This window comes from Chiloscyllium plagiosum, chromosome 12 (assembly GCF_004010195.1).
Source record: "Chiloscyllium plagiosum isolate BGI_BamShark_2017 chromosome 12, ASM401019v2, whole genome shotgun sequence".
Taxonomy (NCBI): domain Eukaryota; kingdom Metazoa; phylum Chordata; class Chondrichthyes; order Orectolobiformes; family Hemiscylliidae; genus Chiloscyllium; species Chiloscyllium plagiosum.
Genome location: NC_057721.1, coordinates 52,818,617 through 52,842,670, shown reverse-complemented (window position 1 = coordinate 52,842,670; position 24,054 = coordinate 52,818,617). Strand labels below are relative to the sequence as shown.

General features: G+C 40.9%; 1 protein-coding gene across 1 annotated transcript in view; it reads left to right on the top strand.

Annotated features, from left to right (window-relative positions):
* LOC122555262 (CD166 antigen-like) overlaps positions 1 to 24,054 on the top strand; it is a 311,111-nt gene that overhangs the window by 235,020 nt on the left and 52,037 nt on the right. Inside the window, exons 2-4 of the mRNA XM_043701077.1 lie at positions 20,232 to 20,332; positions 22,678 to 22,897; positions 23,369 to 23,433. Coding sequence (XP_043557012.1) covers positions 20,232 to 20,332; positions 22,678 to 22,897; positions 23,369 to 23,433 — 386 coding nt within the window. The remainder of the gene's footprint in view (positions 1 to 20,231; positions 20,333 to 22,677; positions 22,898 to 23,368; positions 23,434 to 24,054) is intronic.

Genomic DNA, 24,054 nt, shown 5'->3' with positions numbered 1-24,054 from the left:
AAAGAAGCTATGGCGAAATCTTTTTTTAAAAAATAGTCAATTGAAAATTTGAAAAAGGGAAAATGTTACAGGGCAGGAGGAGTAGGATTGAATGCAGGCATTGGTAGTCCTATCAAATGGCTGGGATAGTGTAATGGGCCAGTGGGCCTCCCTATATTGTAAAGTTCTATGACTCTGTGGATAATGATTGAATGAATTTCATGTTCAATTTTTCCACTTTAAACAGAACTGTTTGTTTTAATGACATTGGGTTGGTACCATTACCTAACAGTGGGGAATAATCCTGTCTCTTCCTGGTCTTATTGGGGGCCACATGGGACAATGTATTATCTGCACTCATTAAAGAGAATGCTTGTAAAGCAGGACTCCAAAATTTGAGACAACTTCTGAAAAGGATCCCCGCTGATTAGTTGATAATACAACAAAACACTGTTGGCGTAGTCAGTGACACCCCCATCCCCACGACTAAATTTAAATAAAAACGAACGACTAGCAGGAGTTCTGCAATAAAAGCAGAAAATGCTGGAAATACTCAGCTGTATGGCAGCACTTGTGTTGTGATGAAAGGCCAACACCTGAAACATTAACTCGTGCTTTCTGCTTGACCTTCTGAGTATTTTCAGTATTTACTGTTCTGATAGTCCATTGTGGAAGTGACTGTTGGAGCCAGTCATATAAATTAGTTCCAAAACTGGCTTCTCCCACATCTGTGGACCTTTGGAGGTTAACACATTTTGAATTTGACATGACTTTGTATGAGCTATGAATGCTGGCAGTTCTTTCAATCTCTGTGGGATTGGTGAATTGTTATTGTTTATTCTCGATAGCAATACAGCACTGGTCCAGAAAGAAATGCTCAGCGGTGGAATGCTAATTTAGTTCTGGGGTATTGTGTTTGTGATGACAGGGTCATTATTTTTAATTTATGTGAATGCTTATTTTTATCAGGTAAAGAAATGAAGAGTGTTTTTCCTCTTGCTATTCAGTGATCACAGCACTGTACTCAGCACTAAGATCAGGCAGTTAGCTTTTTCTGGTAGGACTAAGTTGTTGCCATTTGAGACTGTGATGATGCAGAGTGGCTTCAGTATAAATTCAGAAGTGCTGAAGCTGAGGATTTGGCTTGTGTGCACCTCAGTTTTGATGAGTTAGGATTACATGAGTGCTCTTTGTTTAAGGCAAGTTAAAAACCAGCATATCTGTAATCGCACTTTCTAAACTTTTAAGTTATCTTCACATTGTTTACTTGGTTTAAATGTGACAGATTTTCCTTGTTTCTTGGTACTTGTTGAACTTAGCTGTTCCATTTTTCTTGTTTGCTATTCGGCCATGTCAGATATTTTTAGTTGCCTCTCTTTTGTAGTTCCTAATATTGCATGCAACATAACTCACCTATGCACCTCCATGCAACTACTAATTAAACAGACCAATGCTGACTTGGGAAGTAAGCACCTTAGCATCAAACATCATTTTAGGACCATCTGATAATCCTGAGAGGAGAATGTAAACAACCATTCAGTGACATCCCTCAATATTATTCTAAGACAGCTAGAAGAGTATGAGATTAGACAGTACAAGAAACTTACTCTACACTATCACAAAACCAAACGATTGCTGAAAGTTATAAATTTACAAAATGATGCTAGGATGATAAATTATTTCCGAAAAGAGAAACATGTTGCTGAAGCTGTTCATTTTGCAGACATTAGGACAAATGTAAGATGGCAAATTTAACACAATCGCAACAATTTACCCAGCAAGAGATCAGCGAGCATGCTGATTAGTTGGCAAGTCAACTCTGGTCAGGATGTTGCCATTGAGAGGTAAGGGACAATATTAGCCACCCTCCCATACTTCATTTAGTTGTTTGTAATGGGCAGAATCCAAACTCTACTGAAGCAGTTTGGAGTTGCAAAACTCAAAACAATTGAATGTGATTCTGCAATTGGGTAGCACCTATTGGACAATCCTGAGGCTGTTAACCAATTTACTAACTACCTAGTGAAGAGAATCAGCCAAGCTTGTCACATGGCTCAGTTTGGCATAAGCATGCAATCATACACAAAGACCTGTTCTCTTCAAACAAAGAATACAGTTAAGCCTTGCATCTTTTTTGGATTACCAGAACATTATGTTCTCCGTGAAAACACTGGAACTGCTCAAAGCTGCCAATGAACTTAAAGTTAAAAATCACACAACACCAGGTTATAGTCCAACAGGTTTATTTGGAAGTAATAGCTTTCAAGAGTGCCACTCCTCCTTCAAGTGGTTGTTGGGTAGAACCAGAAGACACAGAATTTACAGAAAAGATTACAGTGTCATGCAAGTAAAGTGATGTACAGTAGGTCCCCCCATACCTGCGGGGGATACAATTCTAGACCTATTGCGGCAGCCTGAAACCACAGATAGGACTGAACCCATTCATTTAAATGGGAAATTTACCCTCTGGGCAGGTGCCTGATTCCGGAAAGTTTCCTATAATATGTTTGGGCCATGGTAAACAATGGGTAGCTGAAACAGCGGAAAAGTATCCTGTATTTAACAAACCTTGATTGTTGTTTGCAGTGATTTCCTCAAACATTGAGGAACTTGAGTTAACTCAAGACTTAACAACAATAGAGGTTTGTTAAATATATATCATTTTACTTTCATGACAGTGTAATCGTTTGCTATAAATTCTGCGTCTTATGCTCCAACTCCACAACCACAAATGAAGGAGCAGCGCTCAAAAACTAGTGCTTCCAAATAAACCTGTTGGACTATTACCTGGTGTGGTGTGATTTTTTTTAACTTTGTCCACCCCAGTCTAACACCGGCTCCTCCACATAATGAATTTAAAACCCTTTTCTCCCATAGTTTAAATTACTTCAACCATTTGAAGTTTGCTGTTCTTGTTTGTCCGCAATGCATGCTATAAAGCTTCAACATGACTCTCCTTCAGCAATAAAAAAAAATTGTGGTACATTTCTGCTTTACTCCTTGGATTTATTTTTGCTGCAGCAGGAAATGAACAGTTGGTCAATCATGAAGGAAGGAGTAAACAGGTGAAGAACGCTGACCCTGGTATTTAGTGGGCTGGTTCAGTGGGAGCAGTGTTTCTGCTTCAGCAGCTTAAGATTGCTGGATCTTTCTCCCTCGTTGTACCTCGAGTGGAACAGATGATTTTTCAACCTTGATGTCCTTGTCTTTGTGCTTCATGGAATGAGTTTGGCCTGCACCTTTCCCTTCCTCTGTAATAACTAATTCTGATAAAATAGTGTTGCACTATTGTTTTAAAGGTTTTTGTCAGCTGCATAATAGCACACCCTTGTTTTGTCTGTTCACGCAGCAGAAATTTTGTTTCTCTTATTTCTGATAAACTTGTTCAGAGACATTATCACTGCACCACAAGAACCCTTTTCTTATTTCTCTATGCAAATTGCATGCAAGATTGGTGCACTGAGTGGCACTTGTCTCATACCTGATTTCATCCCCAGCTGGTGGCAGTGTAATGCTTGTTAAAGAATTGTTCAAGATTTTCTCCTGCATACAGGTTAACAGTGCAGGAAAGCTACTGGAAATTGCAAAAATTGAGGGAAAAGATGACTTTAACTAGCACTGGAAATTCTCCATCTGTCAGCAGATTGGCTGAAGATATCCTTGCAAAATTTGAACAGATCATCATCTCTCTTTGTGCTCATTCGAGGTCTATAAAAGAAGCGTGATTTTACTGATTGTCAGTTTATTATGTTAGAATGTGGATTTATTTTTCCATACACCCATTCATTAGATGCAGGTGTCACTGAGGAGGCCAGCACTTATTGCTGATCTCTAATTGCTCTTTGGAAAGTCTATAACAGGCTTGCTTATGTAGCGACTAGATTAGATTACTTACAGTATGGAAACAGGCCCTTCGGCCCAACAAGTCCACACCGCCCCGCCGAAGCGTAACCTACCCATACCCCTACATTTACCCCTTACCTAATACTATGGACAATTTAGCATGGCCAATTCACCTGACCTGCACATCTTTGGACTGTGGGAGGAAACCGGAGCACCCGGAGGAAACCCACGCAGACACGGGGAGAACGTGCAAACTCCACACAGTCAGTCGCCTGAGGCGGGAATTGAACCCGGGTCTCTGGCGCTGTGAGGCAGCAGTGCTAACCACTGTGCCACCGTGCCGCCCACAACATATTGGTCTCCTTGGTAAATCTTGTTTGATCTTGTATCACATCAACCACCAAATTCTGCAATGAAGTATTTCACACAACAAGGATTAAATCACACATATTAGGATTAAATCTTGGCACAACATCGTGGGCCAACGGGCCTGTTCTGTGCTGTACTTTTCTATGTTCTATAAGCTCCATCATTGATTTGAACTTGAATACAAAAAGCATTTTTCACTTTGCTTTATGTACTCAAGTTCCTCATAATGTTTGAACAAATTACTGCAGATGCTGGAATCTGTGCTGAAAACAACAAATGCTGAACGTTTTGAGTCGAGATGACTCTTCATCAGAGCTGATGTGCAGTGTGGAGCAACAGCATTTATGTTATTGTTTGGGGAGGTGGGGGAGTGGTGGTGGGGGTAGTGGGTATGGGGTGCTCGTAGAGAAAAGATATTGGTAGTTTACATTCAGTGTTCTGCTATTCTCATATTCCAATCAATGGTGTGTCTTCTGCTAGACTTGAAAGGACAGTAAGTGGGATGAGGGATGACCTGACATGATAAGCGAAGAGAAAGGAAAGAAATGGTTCACAATTTAAAGGTATTGAACTCAACGTTGAGTTCGGAAGGCTGTAAAGTTACTAGTCAGAAGATGTGATGTTCCTCCAGTTTGCGCTGTGATTCACTGGAACACTGCAGCATGCTGAGGACAGGCAGGTTGGCACGCGAGCAGGACGCTGTGTTGAAATGACCAGCTACAGGAAGGCCGGGGTTCTGCTTGGGCACAGAGGTGTTTCACTGATTGGTCACCCAGTCTGCATTTAGTTTCTCTAGTGTAGAATAGGCTACATTGGGTGCAGTGAATACAATACACAAAATTGGAGGTGGTGTAGTTGTGAAATGCTGCTTCACCTGAAGGACTGTTTAGGCTTTTGGATAGTGAGCAGAGAGGATGCGAAGGGGCAGGTGCTGCAACTTCTGCAGTTACATGGGAAGGTTCTGTGGAAGGGGTTGGGGGTGCTGAGTGTGGCTATGGAATGGACTAATATATCCCAGAGGGAACAATCCCTGTGACATGCAGAGAGAGGGAGAGATGGGCAGATGTGTTTAGTGGTGATGTTCTACTGGAGTTGTCTGAAATGGCGGAGAATGATCCTTTGAATGCGGAGACTGATGGGATTCAAAATGAGGATCAGGGGTGTGTGGTTGACAGGTCCCTGCCCTTGCCGTCCACTCTCAGATCATTCTGACTGCTCTCCAGTTTCGAGATCCATTTTCACTCCTTTTGTCCTCTGGTTTCAATCTCACTTTGTCCTTTCTTTTAGATTATCATATCCTGTCCTCCCCCCATCCCACTTGCTGTCCTTTCAAGTCTGTCAGGAAACACGCCATTGTTCTGCTATTCTCACATTCCGATCAATGAATGTAAGTTACTAATGTCTTGCCCCCACCAGTACCCCACACCCACTACCCTAACCATCCCCCCCCCCGACCCCCGCCGAACTAATAACATAAATGCTGTTACTCCATACCTCACTTCAGCTCTGATGAAGTGTCATCTAGACTCAAAACATTAGCTTGCTCTCTCTCCATGGATGCTGCCTGACCTACTGTGATCTCCTCCAGCATTTGTTGTTTTCAGTTCTAATAATGTTTATCGTGTTGAGTATACTTTCATCACCCTTCATTCTGTCTGTGTCCCACTAAACTCTTGTCAATCTTTAATTAAAGTAAACACACAACTTTTAAATATTCTGTGAACATGAAGGGGACTTAAACTCCATGGCTGGTAGGTGTAGGTGAAAAACAGGAAATTAAGCAAAAAATGCACCTGCAAAATTTACAAACCCCAATTTAATATTGAGTTACTTATAGGTTGGGAGTTCCTTTGACCCTAACTGAGGTGGCATACTATACATGAGGAAGTGTACTACTACACCAGTTTGTGTGGGATCCCCTAACAGTCCAGACCTGTGCCATAACCCTGAAGGTGTTTTACCAGAATTTTCTACCCACTTAAAATATAGTTAACGGTAACAGTTTTCTGTGGACAATGGGTAAGATCAGTGACACAGTTCTTTGTTAATGCCACGATTGTGTTAAGGAAATGAAGTACATTCTTTGTAGAATCACCACAGATCGACCCAGCAGGTATGACACGGTTCTTGAATCTTATTGTATTTTTAGTTAGGAGAAAGATAACGTATGCTCCCCACCAGTGAAAATGCAAATACGTATATAAAAAAAAATTGCCTGAAAAATAATAGGTAAATTAGAAAAAGAACAAGGATATATTAAAAGTCCAATCAGTCAAGAAAGTTTACTCAGGCTGGCTTGAGGTGAGCTGAGGACAATGTAATGAGTGGCTGAATCCTATAGACCTGAAAGGTTGTAGGCTTATTGTCCACAATGTTGAGTTAGCCGGTCTTAACTGAGACAATGCCAGGGATGCAATAGATCAACACAGAGAGGTTCTGGACTGTGAACTGCAAATAGAGTGACCTCTGTTAATCATTTTCCAGCCACCCATACTAGAAGTGTATGTATAACTGTCGAGGAAATTGGACATTAGGTGTACTCTCTTGATAATCCTGCTTCAAAACCTGCCATCATTCACTGAGGCTAATACATTTGAGCTCATTGCCAAGGTCCAGGGGTCTAGCATATGGTAGGGAAGGGGAAAAATTAGCAGTAAAATTTGACAAGAAATATAGAACATGATGCAAAATTGATAGTTGCTGGAGCAACTGTTTTTTTTTTGCATTGAACTTGATTTGTTCCAAGTCTGTTCAGTCCTATATTTCTCCTTGAATTATGAGAATCTGGTGACTGTCTTGTAATACACAGTTGTGAAAAAAATACAAGGCTGGTCAGGGTGACAGCTGTTTCCATTACTTCATTTCAGTTAATCAAAGCTATTGTGTAGAAGCAGAACATGTGATATTATTTAAACAGCATTTTCCTATAATTCTTTCAACGCACTTCAGGGACCTTTAAAACGTTTCCTTTGCTAAATCAGATATTTATAATTAAATTAACTGTGGTAGGAAATTAATACAAATTAATAGATTGCAAAATAAATGTCATATAAAATGTGATTTTTTTAAAAAAAGTACTTTTTTTGCTAATCCTGCTGAGACTTTTTACCATTTGAGGAGTACAAAACATACTCTTAGTGCTTCACCCAGATACTAAACGACAATCAGGTCAGTTATAGAATAGGTTAGGTACGTGGTGAAGCTGCCCTGTTGTGCATTAACAATGTCCCTTAATCACAACCTCCGATTAGCTTTCCTTTAACTGCACCAACGTACAATTTTACATTAGCCATCATTGTGACCTGTAAGTCAGACAACTGAGTACTGCTGTTTCTGGATAGTGACTGCCAGTAATTGGATTGCGAGCACGTAGAGAGAGAAGACTTTCGTATCATCAATCAGGGCAGAATTCAAGTTTAGGTTTGTCAGTTGGAAGGACACTTTGCTAATCCTTTGCAGATGGTCACATGATGTGTTATTCTAAAACAGGTGCAGAAAATCTGCCATATCTCTCTATCTGAAGTTGCCACTATACACAGCTGTCATAGAACGATGGGTGACATTCACCTATTACAGCTCTTGGGAAAGATGGCCAGAGATTTGAGGGAGACAACCATGAAGAGATCAGGATTGTTGTGATAGTTGTAGGGAGCAGAGGTGGGGATAGGGAATAAGCTGCACATAAAGAAGTGTAGCAATGAGTTGCTAGCTATCATGAGAGGCCAGGCCACAAAAGAAAGTTGAAGTTTTAATTGATGTACCTTGGGTGATGTTTCCATTGGGAAAGTGGAAGGGGAAATTCTTACCTCACTAACAGCAAGTTTCATCAGACAGTAATTCACTACACCATTGACTAAAGCCGAAGATGCACTTCCCTCTGGGTCCTTTGGAAGTATGGTGCCTGATAACAGAAGAAAAAGTGAGAAAGAAATAAATACAATAAATAATTTTGACTCCCTTTCACTGGAGAAAGATAGCTGAATCTGGAAGTTTACTGTTTTTTGAATTCAAATTAATGGATTTTTAATGTTTTAATGTGCTATCTCTTTGTTTTCCCATAGATATCTGGGCCAGGGAATGGGTAAGGAAATAGCTGCTTTGCATTTGATCCATCGGGTCCTGTCAAATTTAGCAGCAGGGTCTGAGTGACATTTCAATCTACTTCCTGGCTTCAGAAGCCAAATGAGGTTGCCTGGCAAGCATTTGGATGAATCAGTTTTTGTCAGAGGGCAGAGAAAAGAGGTACTGGGAATGCGTGGGAGATTGGAGGCCAAAGGATGAGCATCAGAGATGCCAAGGAACAGGGAATGGAAACATTGGAAGGCTGAATGGCAAATTGGAGTCTATGGCCAGAATCTGGTGAGAGTTGAGGTAGAAAGATTGGAAAAGGGAAGCTTGTGTGTTGGATATGGGGTAGGGAAGAGATCATATGAATTCCTTTATGGATAATCTTGAGGTTAAGTCTAATGGTGACCATTTAAATCATTGTCCATTGTTATGAAAAGCCCATCTGGTTCGCTAATGTCCTTTAGAGAAGGAAACTGCAATCCTTCCTTCGTCTGGCCTATATGTGACTCCAGACCCACAGCAATGTGGTTGATTCTCAACTGCCCTCTAGACAATTAAGATGGGAAATGAATGCTAGCCTAGCAGCAACACCTACATTCTATGAATGAATTTTAAAAAAACAACCATCATACTCCCAAAACTCTGCTGGAAAAGCTCTTCCCTGCTGGATCCAGCAGTTCTTGCCTCCCTTCAGCTTCTGGGTGTATTGAGGTCTAGGTAACCTGACATCGAGGAATAAAAGAGTTAGGCCCACAACTTTGTTAAAATGTTGAGATGATCCACTTATTTCTTTGGCATAGGTTGCTTACCTGCTCACCTCGCTTATCCCACCTCCATTAGAATCAGAACATGTGGACAGGAGTAGGCCATTCGGCCTCTAAAGTCTTTTCCACCATTCAGTGAGATTATGGTTGATCTGTGGCCTAACACCATATACTTGCCTTTTGCCTAACAAAAAAATTATCTATCTTTAGATTTGAAGTAACAACTGATCCAGCATCCACTTTTCCATTTGTGGAATAGAGTTCCAAACATGTACCCTTTGTTATTGGGAGTGCTTCCTAATGTCTCTCCTGAGTGATCTGGCTTTAATTCTCAAGCTATGCCCCTTAGTTCTAGAATGGAAATAGTTTATCAACCATGTTTTTTCTTGTTAATATCCTGAAGATTTTGGTCAGATCAGCCCTTAACTTTCTAAATTCTTGTGAAAGCAGGCTTAATTTGAATAATTCTCCTAACTTAAGCCCTGAAATCAGGGTATCATTCTTGTAAACCTACATTGAAATTCCTCCTAGGCCAATGTATCCTTCCTGACGGGTGGTGCCCAGATCTTTTCACATTACTACCGGCGGGCTCTAACCAGGGGTTTGTATAACTGCAGCAAAACGTCTGCATCCATTGGAAGTGGGTGAGTTCAGAACAAGTTGCAGCTGAGAGTTTTAATTCTTAAACCCCAAACCAAGTAGTATGCTCTATAATGGCATCTTGTTCATGTTGTTAATATATTTACAAATTAATTTAAACTTTTGGTATTAAAAAACCTTGAATTTTTAGGAGCATTAAATAAACTCTATTTTGGATGGCATACATATAATTAATTATCCTATTTTGGACGTGAAATGTGATATACCTGAGAATAATCCATCAAAATAACAATAGCTTTCCAACTGTGTACTGCAGATTGTGTAAGATGGTAATACTTTGGTACTTACCAGTGAATTTGAGCCAACTTGAATTGATTGGGACCAGTTCGGGGGGAGGTGGGACTATTTTACAAATCAGATGGTCTACACCTGGGCTGGACTAGAACCAATGTCCTCGGTGCTATTACTAATGCTGTAGGGGAGGGTTTAAACTAATGTGGCAGGGGCATAGGAACCAAATGAGGAGTTTAGTGGACAGGAAGGAGGTAGTAGCTAAAGTCTGTAAGGAAGTAGATCATGAAGTCAGCGTGACTAAAGGGAAGAGTAGGCAGAGAGCAGATGATGAACGCAAAGGGACAGGTGATCTGTGGTGCATTTGTTTTAATGCGAGAAGTATAGTAGATAAGGCAGATGAACTTAGGGCTTGGATTGGTATCTGGGAGTATGCTGTTATTGTTCTTGCTGAAACTTGGTTGAGGGAAGGGCATGATTGGCAAGTAAATATCCTAGGATATAGATGCTTCAAGCAGGATAGAGTGGGAGATAAAGGGGTGGGGGACTGGCATTACTGGTCACAGGATATTACAGGTGTGCTGAAGGAGGACACTATGGAGGACTCTAGCAGTGAGGCAGTATGGGCCGAGCTTAGAAATACGAAGGTGCGGTAACAATGTTGGGGCTGTAGTACAGGCCTCCCAACAGCGAGCGTAAGATAGAGGTACAAACATGTAAATAGATTATTGAAAGATTTAGGAGCAACAGGGATAGGAGGTTTTAATTTTCCCAATATTGACTGGGATTCACTTATTGTTAGAGGTCTAGATGGAGCAGATTTTGTAAGGAACATCCAGGAAGATGATTATATAGAACAGAATGTACTCAACTCGGGAAGGGGTCACACTGGACCTGGTGTTGGGGAATGAGCCTGGCCAGGTGTTGAAGTTTCAGTAGGAGATTATTTTGGGACTAGTGATCACAATTCCGTAAGTTTTAAAATACTTGTGGACAAAGATGAGAGTGGTCCTAAAGGAAGAATGCTAAATTGGGGGAAGGCTAATTATAGCAAAATTTGGCAGGAGTTGGGGAATGTAGATTGGGAGCAGCTGTTTGAAGGTAAATCCACATTTGATGTGTGGGAGGTTTTTTAAAGAGAGGTTGATTAGAGTGCAGGACAGATATGTCCCTGTGTAAATGAGAGAAAGAAATGGCAAAAAACATGGATGACAGGTGAAATTGTGAGACTAGCTAAGAGGAGAAAGGAAGCATACATATGGTCTAGGCAACTGAAAACAAATGAAACTTTGGAAGAATATCAGGAAAGTAGGACCAGACTGAAAAATGAGGAATTAAGAGGGGTCATGAGATATCTTTAGCTTAAGGAAATCCCAAAAGCCTTTTACTCGTATATAAGGAGCAAGAGGATAACTAGAGAAAGGGTTGGCCCACTCAAGGACAAAAGAGGAAAGTTGAGTAGAGTCAGTGAAAATGGGTGAGATTCTTAATGAGTACTTTACATCAGTATTCACCAAGGAGAGGGACATGGCAGATGTTGAGATTAGTGGTTGATGTTTGATTACTCTAGGTCAAGTCGGCATAAGGAGGAAGGGAGGAAGTGTTGTGTATTTTAAAAGGCATTAAGGTGGACAAGTCCCCAGGTCTGGATGGGATCTATCACAGGTTACTGAGGGAAGAGAGAGAGGAAATAGGCTTTAACAGATATCTTTGCAGCATCCTTGAACATGGGTGAGGTTCTGGAGGACTGGAGAATTGTTAATGTTATCCCCTTGTTTAAGAAGGGTAGTAGTGATAATCCGGGTAGTAATAGACCGGTGAGCCTGACGTCAGTGGTTAGGGAAGTTGTTGGAGAAGACACTGAGGGATAAGATCTACTCCCATTTGGAAGAAAATGGGCTTATCAGTGAAAGGCAACATAGTTTTGTGTGGGAACCAACTTAATAGAATTCTTTGAGGAAGTGACAAAGTTGATTAATGAGGAAAGGGCTGTAGATGTCTATATGTGGACTTCATTAAAGCATTTGATAAGGTTCCCCATGATAGGCTGACTGAGAACGTGAAGTCGCATGGGGTCCAGGGTGTACTTGCTAAATGGATAGAGAACTGGCTGGGCCGCAGGAGACAGAGAGTAATAGTGGAAGGGTACTTCTCAGAGTGGAGAACTATGACCAGTGGTGTTCCACAGGGATCTGTACTGGGACCACTGTTGTTTGTAATATACATAAATGATCTGGAGGAAGGTTTAGGTGGACTGATTAGCAAGTTTGCCGATGACACTAAGATTGATGGATTAGCAGATAGTGAAGGGGACTGTCGGAGAATGCAACAGAAAATAGTTAGATTGAAGAGATGGGCGGAGAAATGGCAGATGGAGTTCAATCTGGACGATCCAATTCAAGAGCAAACTATGCAATAAATGGAAAAGCCCTGGGGAAAACTGATGTATAATGCACCCTGAAGGTAGCAACGCAGGTCAGAAGTGGTCAAGAAGGCATACGGCATGCTTTCCTTCATTGGGAGAGGCATTGAGTACAAGAGTTGGCAGGTCATAATGCAGTCAAGAGTGTGGTGCTGGGAAAGTACAGCAGGTCAGGCAGCATCCGAGGAGCAAGAGAATCGATGTTTCAGGCATAAGCTCATCTCCTTCTCCTTGGATGCTGACGGATCTGCTGTGCTTTTCCAGCACCACTCTAATCTTGACTCTAATCTCCAGCATCTGCAGTGCTCACTCTCACCTAGGTCATACTACAGTTGTATTAGACTTTTGTTTGACCACATTTGGAATACTGCATACAGTTCTGGTCGCCACATTACCAAAAGGATATGGATGCTTTGAACAGAGTGCAGAGGACGTTCACCAGGATGTTGCCTGGTATGGAGGGAGCTAGCGATGAAGAGAAGTTGAGTTGACTTGGATTATTTTCAATAGAAAGTTGAAGGTCGAGGGGGGTCCTAATTGAGGTCTACAAAATCCTGAGAGGTGTAGACAGGGTGGATAGCAAGAAGCTTTTTCCCCAGAGTGGGGGACTCAATTATTCGAGGTCACGAGTTCAAGAAGGGACAGGTTAAAGGAGATATGCGTGGAAAGTTGTTTATGCAGAGGATGGTATGTGCCTGGTACATGTTGCCAGCAGAGGTGGTAGAGGCGGGCACAATAGCGTCATTTCAGATGTATCTAGACAGATACATGAATGGGCAGGGAGCAGAGGGGTACAGACCCTTAGAAAATAAGTGACAGGTTTAGGTCGAGGATCTGGATCAGCGCAGGCCTGGAGGACCGAAGGGCCTGTTCCTGTGCTGTTGTTGTCTTTGTTCTTTGATTCAAAAGAGTCCGAGACCTCTGATTCATGAGGATACATAGGTAGCTAGGGATTATCGAATAGCCAATATGCCTCTTTTTAAATGTCTTAGCGCAAGCCTTGTATTTTGCCGTCACTTGGTTTGTTTCCTCCCTTGTGCTTGCCAATCAGCCACTTCCTTTCAAGTTACCACTTTCAAATTGTCAGAAGACAATCAACAATGGGGAGTGTTGGTTTCCAGCCCAATGATCTCACAATCCCATTTTCCTACACAAGTTTCTGGATAGTGAGCCATGATGGAAATCTTTGTCAGTTGTGTGAATGTCCGCTGAAGGAATGGCCTGGGCTTGTGATGTTCTCTGTGGTAAAATTGCTGCATAGAGCTAATACATTTAGTTTCCTTGAGGCTCGTGATTTCAGCAAATGAAGGAAAAATATTAGGGGAGAGAAAGAAATCTTTTAAATATTCGCTGCTAATGTGGGGCCTCAGTAAACTCCAGTTTGGTAAGTTAAGTCTTTGGATCATTTGAATGACCTGTCCAGAACTGAGTTCATTTGGACTAACTATGTACCACTGTACTTTGAGTAGTATTCCATAGCAACAGCGAGAAGGTTTCCAGCACCTTGCCTAGTGTGATGTCCCTTTAACTGGGAAACATCAGTAGTCCTGTCCCCTCTCTCCACCTTTGGATGGTGGCACAAAGTTTTCAATCTGGAATTGAGAACCTGATAATTTTGGGGTGCGAATCCACTGCCAAATCTACGTCACTCATATGCCACCATCTACACACACACGCACGCGCGCGCACACGCACACGCACGCACGCGCGCGCGCGCACACACGCACACACACAAATTGATTGCAGACCAGTTTGGCATCTACTTAGTGGCACTGAATGCTGGTAAGAAGTGGGAGTTGGATGCTGAAGCATGATTGGGTTGCTGTTATCTTGCAGAATGTCAGGGCATCAACCACCTCTGGGTGCAGAATAAAACAGCCAAACATCCAATGAAAACACTCATGATGATGAGCATCTTTGCCAACATCATCTTGAATTGTAGAAAGCTAAGGGCTCGCTTGCTGTAGAAAACCACTTCCTGGTCTAACTAGTTTGTTGCATGTTAGCTGCTAGTTACAGGTTACTTTGATATAATAGATACTATTACAGAAACTTTGACGGAACCTGATGTCATGGCTCACTTTTTCAAGATCCTTAATTATTTTGCCCAGAAGTCCATAATACCTCACTAAACTGGGTGATGTTTATAACACCCCTTATTAATCACACCTTTGGCCTTCTGTACAACACTCTTGTTTTGAAATTGTAGCATATCCCAGTCCTCACCACCATAGGAAATTGAAACTCAAGCCCCATCGTACACTAAGAAATCCCCAGATAATGGGAAAGACACACATCTGAGAGCTTGCCAGTTTGCATTTTCGTTGTATTTCCTATGCTTTGTATCTGGAACTAAATGCCCATCACTAATTACAGAAAAACAAATTGTCAGCTGAAAATTGCACAGAATAATTTCTTGGCTGTTTTGGCAAACTTATTAATGTACTTATTTGAAACAGGTTGAAAAAGATCTATTAAAATGCTTGAAAGAGTAATTTACAACAAAATTTCAAGTATTCGTTTATTTTTATTCTATTGCATAATGATCTACATAGCTTGGCTTATACACAGAGTGGTAAAAGCTGTTGCAAAGCCCCTGAAAAGAGAAGCCCCACAATGAATCCAAATATTTGTTGTATGTATTTCATTATATGTGTTGTAAGAGCAGAGTTCTGTTGCTGTGGCAAACTGCAATGCCCTTTTTTTAAAATATAGACTGTCTTGGACGAAAATAAATGCAATAGAAAGTCTGTGTTGATGTTTAGCTCTGTGCTGGTATGTAATCCTTCACATGGAACAAAATACCAATCTCTTTTCCTCAGTATTGTTTGAAAACAAAATTGGATCAGGAAGTGATATGAGTAAAATAATTATCAACAAAGCTACTGCATGGTTTTAAATAGTGAGGTACTTCTATTGAAATGTTCACAATAGATGAGTAAGTTTGCTCATTAACTTTAATTGAGTCACACAGATGAGAAAGTCCTAGGTCAATTCTAGCTCTGAGCTGATGGAAATTATTACAAGATAGTCAGAAGAGTCTTCAACGGACTTCAGATGTCTGGCTTTTGAGAGGAGAAAAGGGTAACTATTTATGAATACAGTATAGGCATAGTATGGAGTTGATCTTTAGATACTTTTGCCAAAAGAGAAAGCTACTCACCTTTTTGGGAGGGCAGAGCTTTGAATAATTGGAGTAGTGAGAATTTGGACTCGGCTTTGTAGGCTTCATAGGATTTTCTATCCGCTGTAACATTCTATAGTGGAAATTCCTAAGTTGAGCTCAGCAGGCTTTGCAGTAGTTAACATTCACAAAGGATGGGAACACTTAGTGGCCAGCTGAGCTCCCTGAGCTTGAATCTCTACACTTTCTGTATTTGTGGTTCAATTCATAAAGTTACCCAATAAATTGTCATCAGAATTGTAGGTAATGAACAAAGTGGTTGCACAGAGGAAAGGATCTGGAGTATGAGGTAGGGAAATGTGAAGTACTCAGGCCAGAAGGCAATTCAATTTTTTTTTAATTGTAGGAGACTAGAATTTGTGGGAGGAGTGAAGTGATTTGGATGTTGATACACATAAATCACTAGGCAAAAGGGAGGACTGCAGATGAAGAAAATCAGAGTCTGGATTTGAGTGGTGCTGCAAAAGCACGGCAGGTCAGGCAGCATCTGAGGAGCAGGAAAAGCGACGTTTCTTTCCCACCTATCCGCTCCACCCTCCTCTCTGACCTATCCCCTTCATCCCCACCCCCATCCACCTATTGTACTCTTTGCTACCTTCTCCCTAGCCCCACCCCTCTCCCATTTATCTCTCCACCCCAGAGGCTCCCTGCTGAAGAGCTTTTGCCCAAAATGTCGATTTTTCCTGCTCCTGGGATGCTGCCTGACCTGCTGCCTGACTTTTCCAGCACCACTCTAATCTACACACACAAATCACTACAGACTGGTAAAAAAAAATTGACAATCTAATAGAATATTAGCCCTTATCTCAAAAGGGTATGAACGTAAAAACAATATATGAATGTGAATCAATATGATTATAAAAATAAATTGTGGAGAGAAGGAATCATATGAAAGCATCTGGAGCAAAGGCTGATAAATGGAGTTGAGGGAGTGATCTAACTGCATGGTGTATGAGGCTGAAGAACCTTCCTGTTCCAATGCTGGATTAGGATGTTTGATCATTCGTCAGACCCTTCCCCATATATCACACAGCGCTTGGCAATCTTGTAATAATGATTTTCATAATCATATGCATTTTTAAAGATGTGGCATCAACATAGTATTAAAGTGGGAAACTTTTTTTATATGATGGGTCAATAATAGCATGAATGGTGCGCAAGAATCAACTTTTAATTAATATTTGTGTTCCCTTTGATAAATCTTCAAGTTCCTGAGTCATTAATCTACTTTTCCTCAAAAAAAAAATTTAAAGCTGAAAAACATGTAAGATAATGGAAAGCTGTTGGGAGCTAACACAGGCAATTTCAGTAGTGCAGATAGGTATGCCTTCAGATTCTGTGACAAATGTCGCTGCACAGTATTTAAATTTGTTATTTGCATGGAACTAATCGGGAGCAAATATCAACATGCAGTGGAAAAAAATGCTTGTGTAAATTAAGGTATTTAAAAAGCAAATTCAGGCATCCTGCAGGAACACATGACCTACAGAATTCTGCTGGACAGAGCTGAGATTGGTCATATTGAGTATTATTGGACCTAAATTGAATGAGTGGTCCCGGTGAGAATTTAATCTCAGAAGAAAGGAAAACCAGACAGTCACGTAACTAACTGGCCTAATGCTTCCGGATTCACCATTTACTGCAGACAAATTATTCTGTAGGAAGTTCAACCTCACTCCCCCATCCTCATACATGCTCTGAAGAGCATTAAATCAATTGCAAGAAGATACTGATTTTTAGACATGGTTTTGAATATGATGGTTGTTCCCCCCAAGTTCAAAGAAGAAAGTGGATGTGCAGGTGTATCCATGATAATCACCGAGATGGCTATGTACTCCCAGTCTGGAGCTTGTTCCTGACTCGGCTGACAAGCTTCTATTCAAATTATATTGAAGTCTACCCCAATATCATATAAAGACTAGCTGCAACGTATTTCCCAAGGTAGTAAACATTGTAACAAACAAATTGGAAAGATTAGCCACAATCAACTGAATAAGGACATGAGTGTTGCTGTTCTGCTGGTTGGAAGGAGTTCGCTTAAATGAAATTGATGGAAGAGGGACTATTTACAGTACCACACCTTTCCAATCTGTGTGAGTACAGACCATAAACACCAGCCTCTCTTCTCACCATAAATATACCTGTAACACAGTTTAAACAATAATAGGAGTAAGAAATCCAACGTCAAGTGAAAGAAAAGTTGATTTTGAAAAAATGAATTCTTCATGTTAGCTTGAAGCAGCTGTTTGAAAAGCAACTGTATACGAGAGAGCAGAAAGTGGACGTATAGCAGCACCTTGTGCTACAGAGCCAGTATTGCAAAAGAAAAAGTTCAGTGATACCCAGAGCCTATTGTGCTTTTTTGGGACATGTGTTCACTGACTTACAAATTTACACATGTATGTGAACATACACAATGAACTGGAAAGGGTTTTGGCAGCCACGGGAGATCTGTGCTGCCCCTTCCAGAAAAGGCCAGCCAAACCCACAGGCTGTGACAGGCCTTCCATGGAATCATGGCTGTGGGATGGAGCTCCCACCCAGTGAGAGCTCTTTGCCATTCAGTGGCTAATAATCAGGACAAGGCCCTGATTGCTAATGGAGGAGCACTCCCTGGAGTGCCAAGAGCCAAGATATCAGGTATCTCATGTTGAGGGGCATAGGAAGTGTTGGAATAAAAGTACCAATTAAATGGCTCCTAGTTAGCAACTCCCCGACGAGTCTCTTTGCTTTGCATCAAGGTCCCTCTATTCCCCTGTATGGGAGGGGCTAACAGGAAGCCTGATAGCAATAGGCCTAATTGTAGCTGGTTAATGATTAGAGTGGTGCTGGAAAAGCAGAGCAGGTCAGGCAGCAACCGAGGAGCGGGAAAATTGGCGTTTCGGGCAAAAAGCCCTTCACCAGGAGATTCCTGATGAAGGACCTTTGCCTGAAACATCAATTTTCCTGCTCCTCATGATGCCTGACTCACTGTGCTTTTCCAGCACCACTCTAATCTTGACTCTAATCTCCAGCATCTGTAGTACCCACCCCTGCCTATAGCTGGTTAATTCCCAGTGGAGGTGGGTTGAAGCTCTTAACTCGTCTTTACTTAGGCACTTAAGGGCCTCCGTTAGTGATGGGAGCAGGAATGTTTGGTTTGAGTACACCACCACCTAATTAATTGCCCTTCACTCACTGGTTCTGAGTGGAAGATAGTTCCCAATCAGTGTGCAAATGGACTGTTTCCACCAGCATTTGTATTTTTGTGATTTTAATTTCTGTCCAGCTGAGAATTGGGTCCTTTTGCCTGCCCCACGTGATAATTGTGGTAACATTTTATTCATGATTCATCTGAAGCTAATCTGGGGTAACAAAATGTATGTAAATAATACAATTCTGTTCTTTAGGAAACTGACATTCCTGCTTATTCAGCAGCCAGTGTACTGGGTGTATATTTTCTATTTTAATAAACTTATTTCTTCTCCTTTTGTAGTTAGATTTTTATGAACCAGACACTCCTCTGGTGACTGCTGTAACAGATTACTTCTTATGATCAAAGATAACCTGGAAACAGATTTTCTTTGTGAGAATTCCTAATAGTTTTGTTGTATTTTAATTTTTCCAACAATGATCATAAATGTATCCCGAAACTTGTAAAGTTGCTTTGTGTTCGCTAAATATATTAGGGGCATGATTGGAGCTATCTGCTTGGGGTGGAGTTGGAGGTAGTTGTCTCAGTGTAAAATAAACCAGTAGAATTGGTGAAATGATTTACATGGTTGGCATAGTTTGCTAACAGAGTACATCGGCATGAATCCAGATGTTGCCATGAATAGAAAGTAATTAAATAATGTTGCTGAATTAACACTGTGATGTTGCACTGAAATATATCAGGATTTATATTCTCTCTTATGGGATCATTGGAGTACAAACAAGCAAAGGTATTTGGTCGAAGGATGTTTTACACTGCATAAAATATAGCCAGAGGTTCGTCCTTCAATGGTGGACGGTACAAGAAATATTCAGTCAAAATGATCAGCTTAAATACTTTTGAAGTGGTCAGCATCTTTGAAAATAGACATTTGATTCACTAAATGAATGATACTTATGAGATGCAAGATTCCTGTGTTGGTCAATAAAATGAATGGATGAAGTTGATGTATGGAGAACAAGTGGCTGTCATCATTATCACAGTGTCTCAGTGTCATCTCTGTTGGTGTTTACTCCTTCTCTCCCATTCTTTGTGAATCGCTGTAGTCTCCCAATTCCTCTTCTGTATTTCTCAGTTTCTCTATATTCCGCTATCTGCATTTTCTGCTAGTGTTATGTATGTCTTCTGTAAACCTTGCATTATTTCTCAATGCCTCACATATACTACGTGTCAATTTCTCACTCTGTTCCTCTCTGTATGTTGCTCATGTTTCATTTTCTGCTTGCCTGTCGCAATAACATGCATCCAAACATAAGGTTCTTACCTTCAGATTGTTCAATTTAAAAAAAAAGCTGCCTTTGCATCAACAACGATGGCTGGGCTTGGGGGAGAAAAAGAGGATGAGCAAGGACTGGACAGAGAGAGAAACAGAGGAGTGGCGGTTGGGAGCTAGCATCTGAGCCTATCAGGTCAGCTAAGGTAGTCATCTTGTTGCTTAAGAGAAGGATAAAACCAGGTAGTAAGATGTGTCTCTATTTTTATGTGACCAAACTGATAACTGTATCTTTCTTTACCCAGCACAAGCAACGACCACAGTGACTGCAATGATTGGAGATACCGTAACACTACCTTGTGAGGCGAAACTATTTGGTGATTTGAACTTGGTGTCGTGGAGAGTGGTGAGTCATTTATAGACCTTAAGCAGGGGGTGGTGACGGCCTAATGGTATTGTGACAATATTATGGCTTTGAGACGTGTATTTTGTCCTGTTTGTTTTTTCAGAAGAGGAGTTTTGAGATAGAGGTGCCAAACTGTTTCTTCTAAGCCATAAAATAAACTGCTTGTGAGGCTCTGGGTATTTTTTTTAAAAGATAGAACAATAAAAGCAGTACGAATGGATAGAGTCAGGCCCCCACAGAACCAGGGTTTTAGTTTAGTTTTCAGTGGTGGTTTGGGTTTTGGAGTTGGCTGTGGAAGCTATACCAAATCTCGTTCAGCCACAGCAAAAAGCTGGACTTTTCTCTCTCTCTCTCTGCCAGAATATTCTCTTGGTGATCTTTTCTCCTGCACTACATAAACGGCGCATATGAAACAATCTGTTTTACTAAATTTGTCTTTACCAAGGTTGTGTTTTCAGGATGTTACACTACTGGAACAGTTGCGGTTTAGTAGTTAAATAATCTATTAATCTGGTAAACTTTCCAATAGAGTTAAAGTTAAACTAATTCTTCTTCCTTTTGTTTGTATTTTAACTGTATTGTGAGAATAAATCATGTTTTGCATAAAGTTGAGAGTGTGGTGCTGAAAAAGCACAGCAGGTCAGGCAGCATCTGAGGAGCAGGGGAATCGACGTTTCGGGTATAAGCCCTTCATCAGAATTCTTCTCCATGTTTTGCATACAGCCTAGTAGTATGACCAGTCAAATCACATCTGGAATGCAGTGCCTTACACTTGCCTGTAAATAAGGTAAAAGTTAGAGTCAAGGCCATTTCCTTGATATATTTTGAGGGGATTTTGTCTGGACTATAATATATACTATAGTTAGACTGTTAATCCAAAGAGGCAAAAGTGAGGACTGCAAATGCTGGAAATCGGAGTCTAGATTAGAGTGCTGGAAAATCACAGCAGGTCAGGCAGCATCCGAGGAGCAGGAAAAGCAATGTTTCAGGCAAAAGTCCTTCATCAGGAATGAAGGCAGGGAGCCTCTGGCGTGGAGAGATGAATGGGAGGGGGTTGGGGCTGGGGAGAAGGTATCCAACAGTACAATAGGTGAATGGGGGTAGGGATAAAGGGGATAGGTCAGAGAGGAGGGTGGAGCGGATAGGTGGGAAGGAAGATTGGCAGGTAGGACAGGTCATGAGGATGGTGCTGAGCTGGAAGGTGGGGGGAGGAGAAATGTCCTGACATAAAGGATCGAAGAACTGAATGTTATTTACATGGAGAAAGACTACAGCACAGAGAGATTTGAAAGTCCTCCTGCAAAAAGCTAGATTCCAAATTGAGTGGGTAGCAGAAGGCAAGTGGAATTATGGCCTTTATTTCAAAGCGTATGGAGTATAGGAACAAGGAAATCTTGTAAAAACTATATTACTGTGAATGGTTCTGCTCACTATCTAAGGAAAGACATACAGACATTGAAGGCTTGTGCAGAAAAAGGGTCACCAATTTTGAGGAGTGGTGTCCTATCTGAGGATAGGGAATGTGTGCAAATATTTTACTGCAGGGATCTGTCAAGGTTGGATCATTAACAATTTCAAAGTTGAGGTAGATGTTTTTATCAATAAGGAAATTGAAAGGTATGGAAAAGGCAGAAAAGTGTTAAGGATTATCAGATCAGCAGCATAGAAACAATGAGCTGAATGCTTCTGCTCATCCATCTTATAAACTAATGTGTACGTAAGCACAGGTTATCCTTCCTTCAGGATTCAGATGGGATCAGGTATTTTACAGGGTATATCACCTGCCACCCCTGCTAAGATGACATGATCATGTGGCCCAGCAAGACAGCTCCCTGGTCAGCCAACATCAAGGGCTCTATTTAACCCTTTAATATTACGGTCACTGGCTGAAACAACAAATAGTCTTCATCCAAGTATCCAAAGATCACAAGATGAATGGGGTGTTAAGAAGTACACATCTCAGCAGAGTTTCTTCCACCTGATCAATAAGCATTTTTCTTGTTTCCTTATTTATAAAATGGCTTTACGATTCAGCTACACCAATACACAAGCAATATTTTAACCGCCTCTCCCAGCCTAATCCCAACAGCACCGCCATGCAAAATAGGGATTAGGCTGAAGTCTCTGCTCCAGGACACGTGATGCTTCTGTCCGTGCTCCTTGATGCTAACCATCAAGGCCTAGAGATGGAGAATGGCAAGTTGAGATGCGACAAGTTGAGATGCTGCCAGTTGAACTTCAGCATGTCACCATCTTTCTGCCTGAAAATCTCTGGTAGTACCCAAAGAAAGTGAACTGTTTGTAGGCATGTATTGTTGACCTTAATTTCTCGTTCTCTCTTTCAGAGATTAACTGATACATCTAATGAGCAACTACTTTCATACTCACCATCAAACAGCAAAACAGAAATGAAAAATATACCTGAATACAAGGACAGGATACTTTTGAATAAAAATTTCTTCTTAAATATCACTGATGTTGGAATTAAGGATGAAAGAGTGTTTTCCTGCTTTACATTGGTGGGTTCAGACATAGATGAAGTTCCAGTCGCCCTCAAAGTTTACAGTAAGTAAGAAAATTAATTATATTGACATAACATAACTATTTACACAGCAGAAGATTCCCAGTGAGGACTGTTGTATTTGCACATTGTACTCACCCCATTAATCTAGTCTGCCAGTAAACACCAGAAGTAGTTAAGACAAATAGAATCTTGCATTTTGTTTTGAGGAACAAAATGCAGCTTTATTTCTACCTTTATAGATCAGGATTTTGTTCTTATGTCCACAGAAGCATCCAGGTTTTTACGTAAACTGTAATCTTCTTTCATTATGTCCCAAAATAGACTACTGTTACTTAGCTGAGTTAGTTTGTTGGCTATTTTCCTACAACTGATAATTACTGTCACCACATTTTGGGTAGATTGCATCTAGTCTCTCAGAATGCAACATAAATTTCCTTCACAAAATAATTCCCATTTTTATGAATTGAATGATTTGCTTATGACTAACTTTTTTTTTGTTCTGTTTCATTTAGAAGCACCATTGACTCCTGAAATAATGGATCCGGCTGCATTCCTAGATGAAGGGGTACTGCAGAAGGTATATGCAAAACACAAAAACACGAGTGATTTGGTAATGTAGGCAAGACAGCTCCAGATGGATGGCAGAATTGCTGGGCAGTTCTGTGTATTATGTCACAACCCACTAGGGTAGCACACTGGAAATCAAGCTCCACTCCCCCTGGAATTGTCACAAAAGTTAAAGATTTTATTAGCGTAGATAGAATTCCCCAATTTACCTACCTTTTTTGGTCCCAGGTCGACAGAAAGCAGAGACCAGGTTTCTGTACTCAATAGGAAGTACTATTGATGACCAATAAACAGATTCTGGCTGTAGGTAAATGACTATGAACTATTGGTGTATAACTCGACGAGTTAAAACTCTAACCCTCTGAGAAAAGTCCCTCTACAAACAGACAAAATACATTGGTGTTATGGAGGAAAGAATTTAGAAGGCAATTCATTGGCACCTGTTCACAGGGTTGGCTAAAATGATTCCTTTACTTGCCTGGATTTGCTGTAGTTCAGTCTTTCTTCTCGAGGTATCTTTCACTTCCTTACAGAAAGCACAGGTCTCTTGATTCACAAATTATAAAGGGTCTGACTTATTGGTTAAAAGCAACAGCTTATAGCAACCGGTGGGAGAAAATATCTTTTTTTT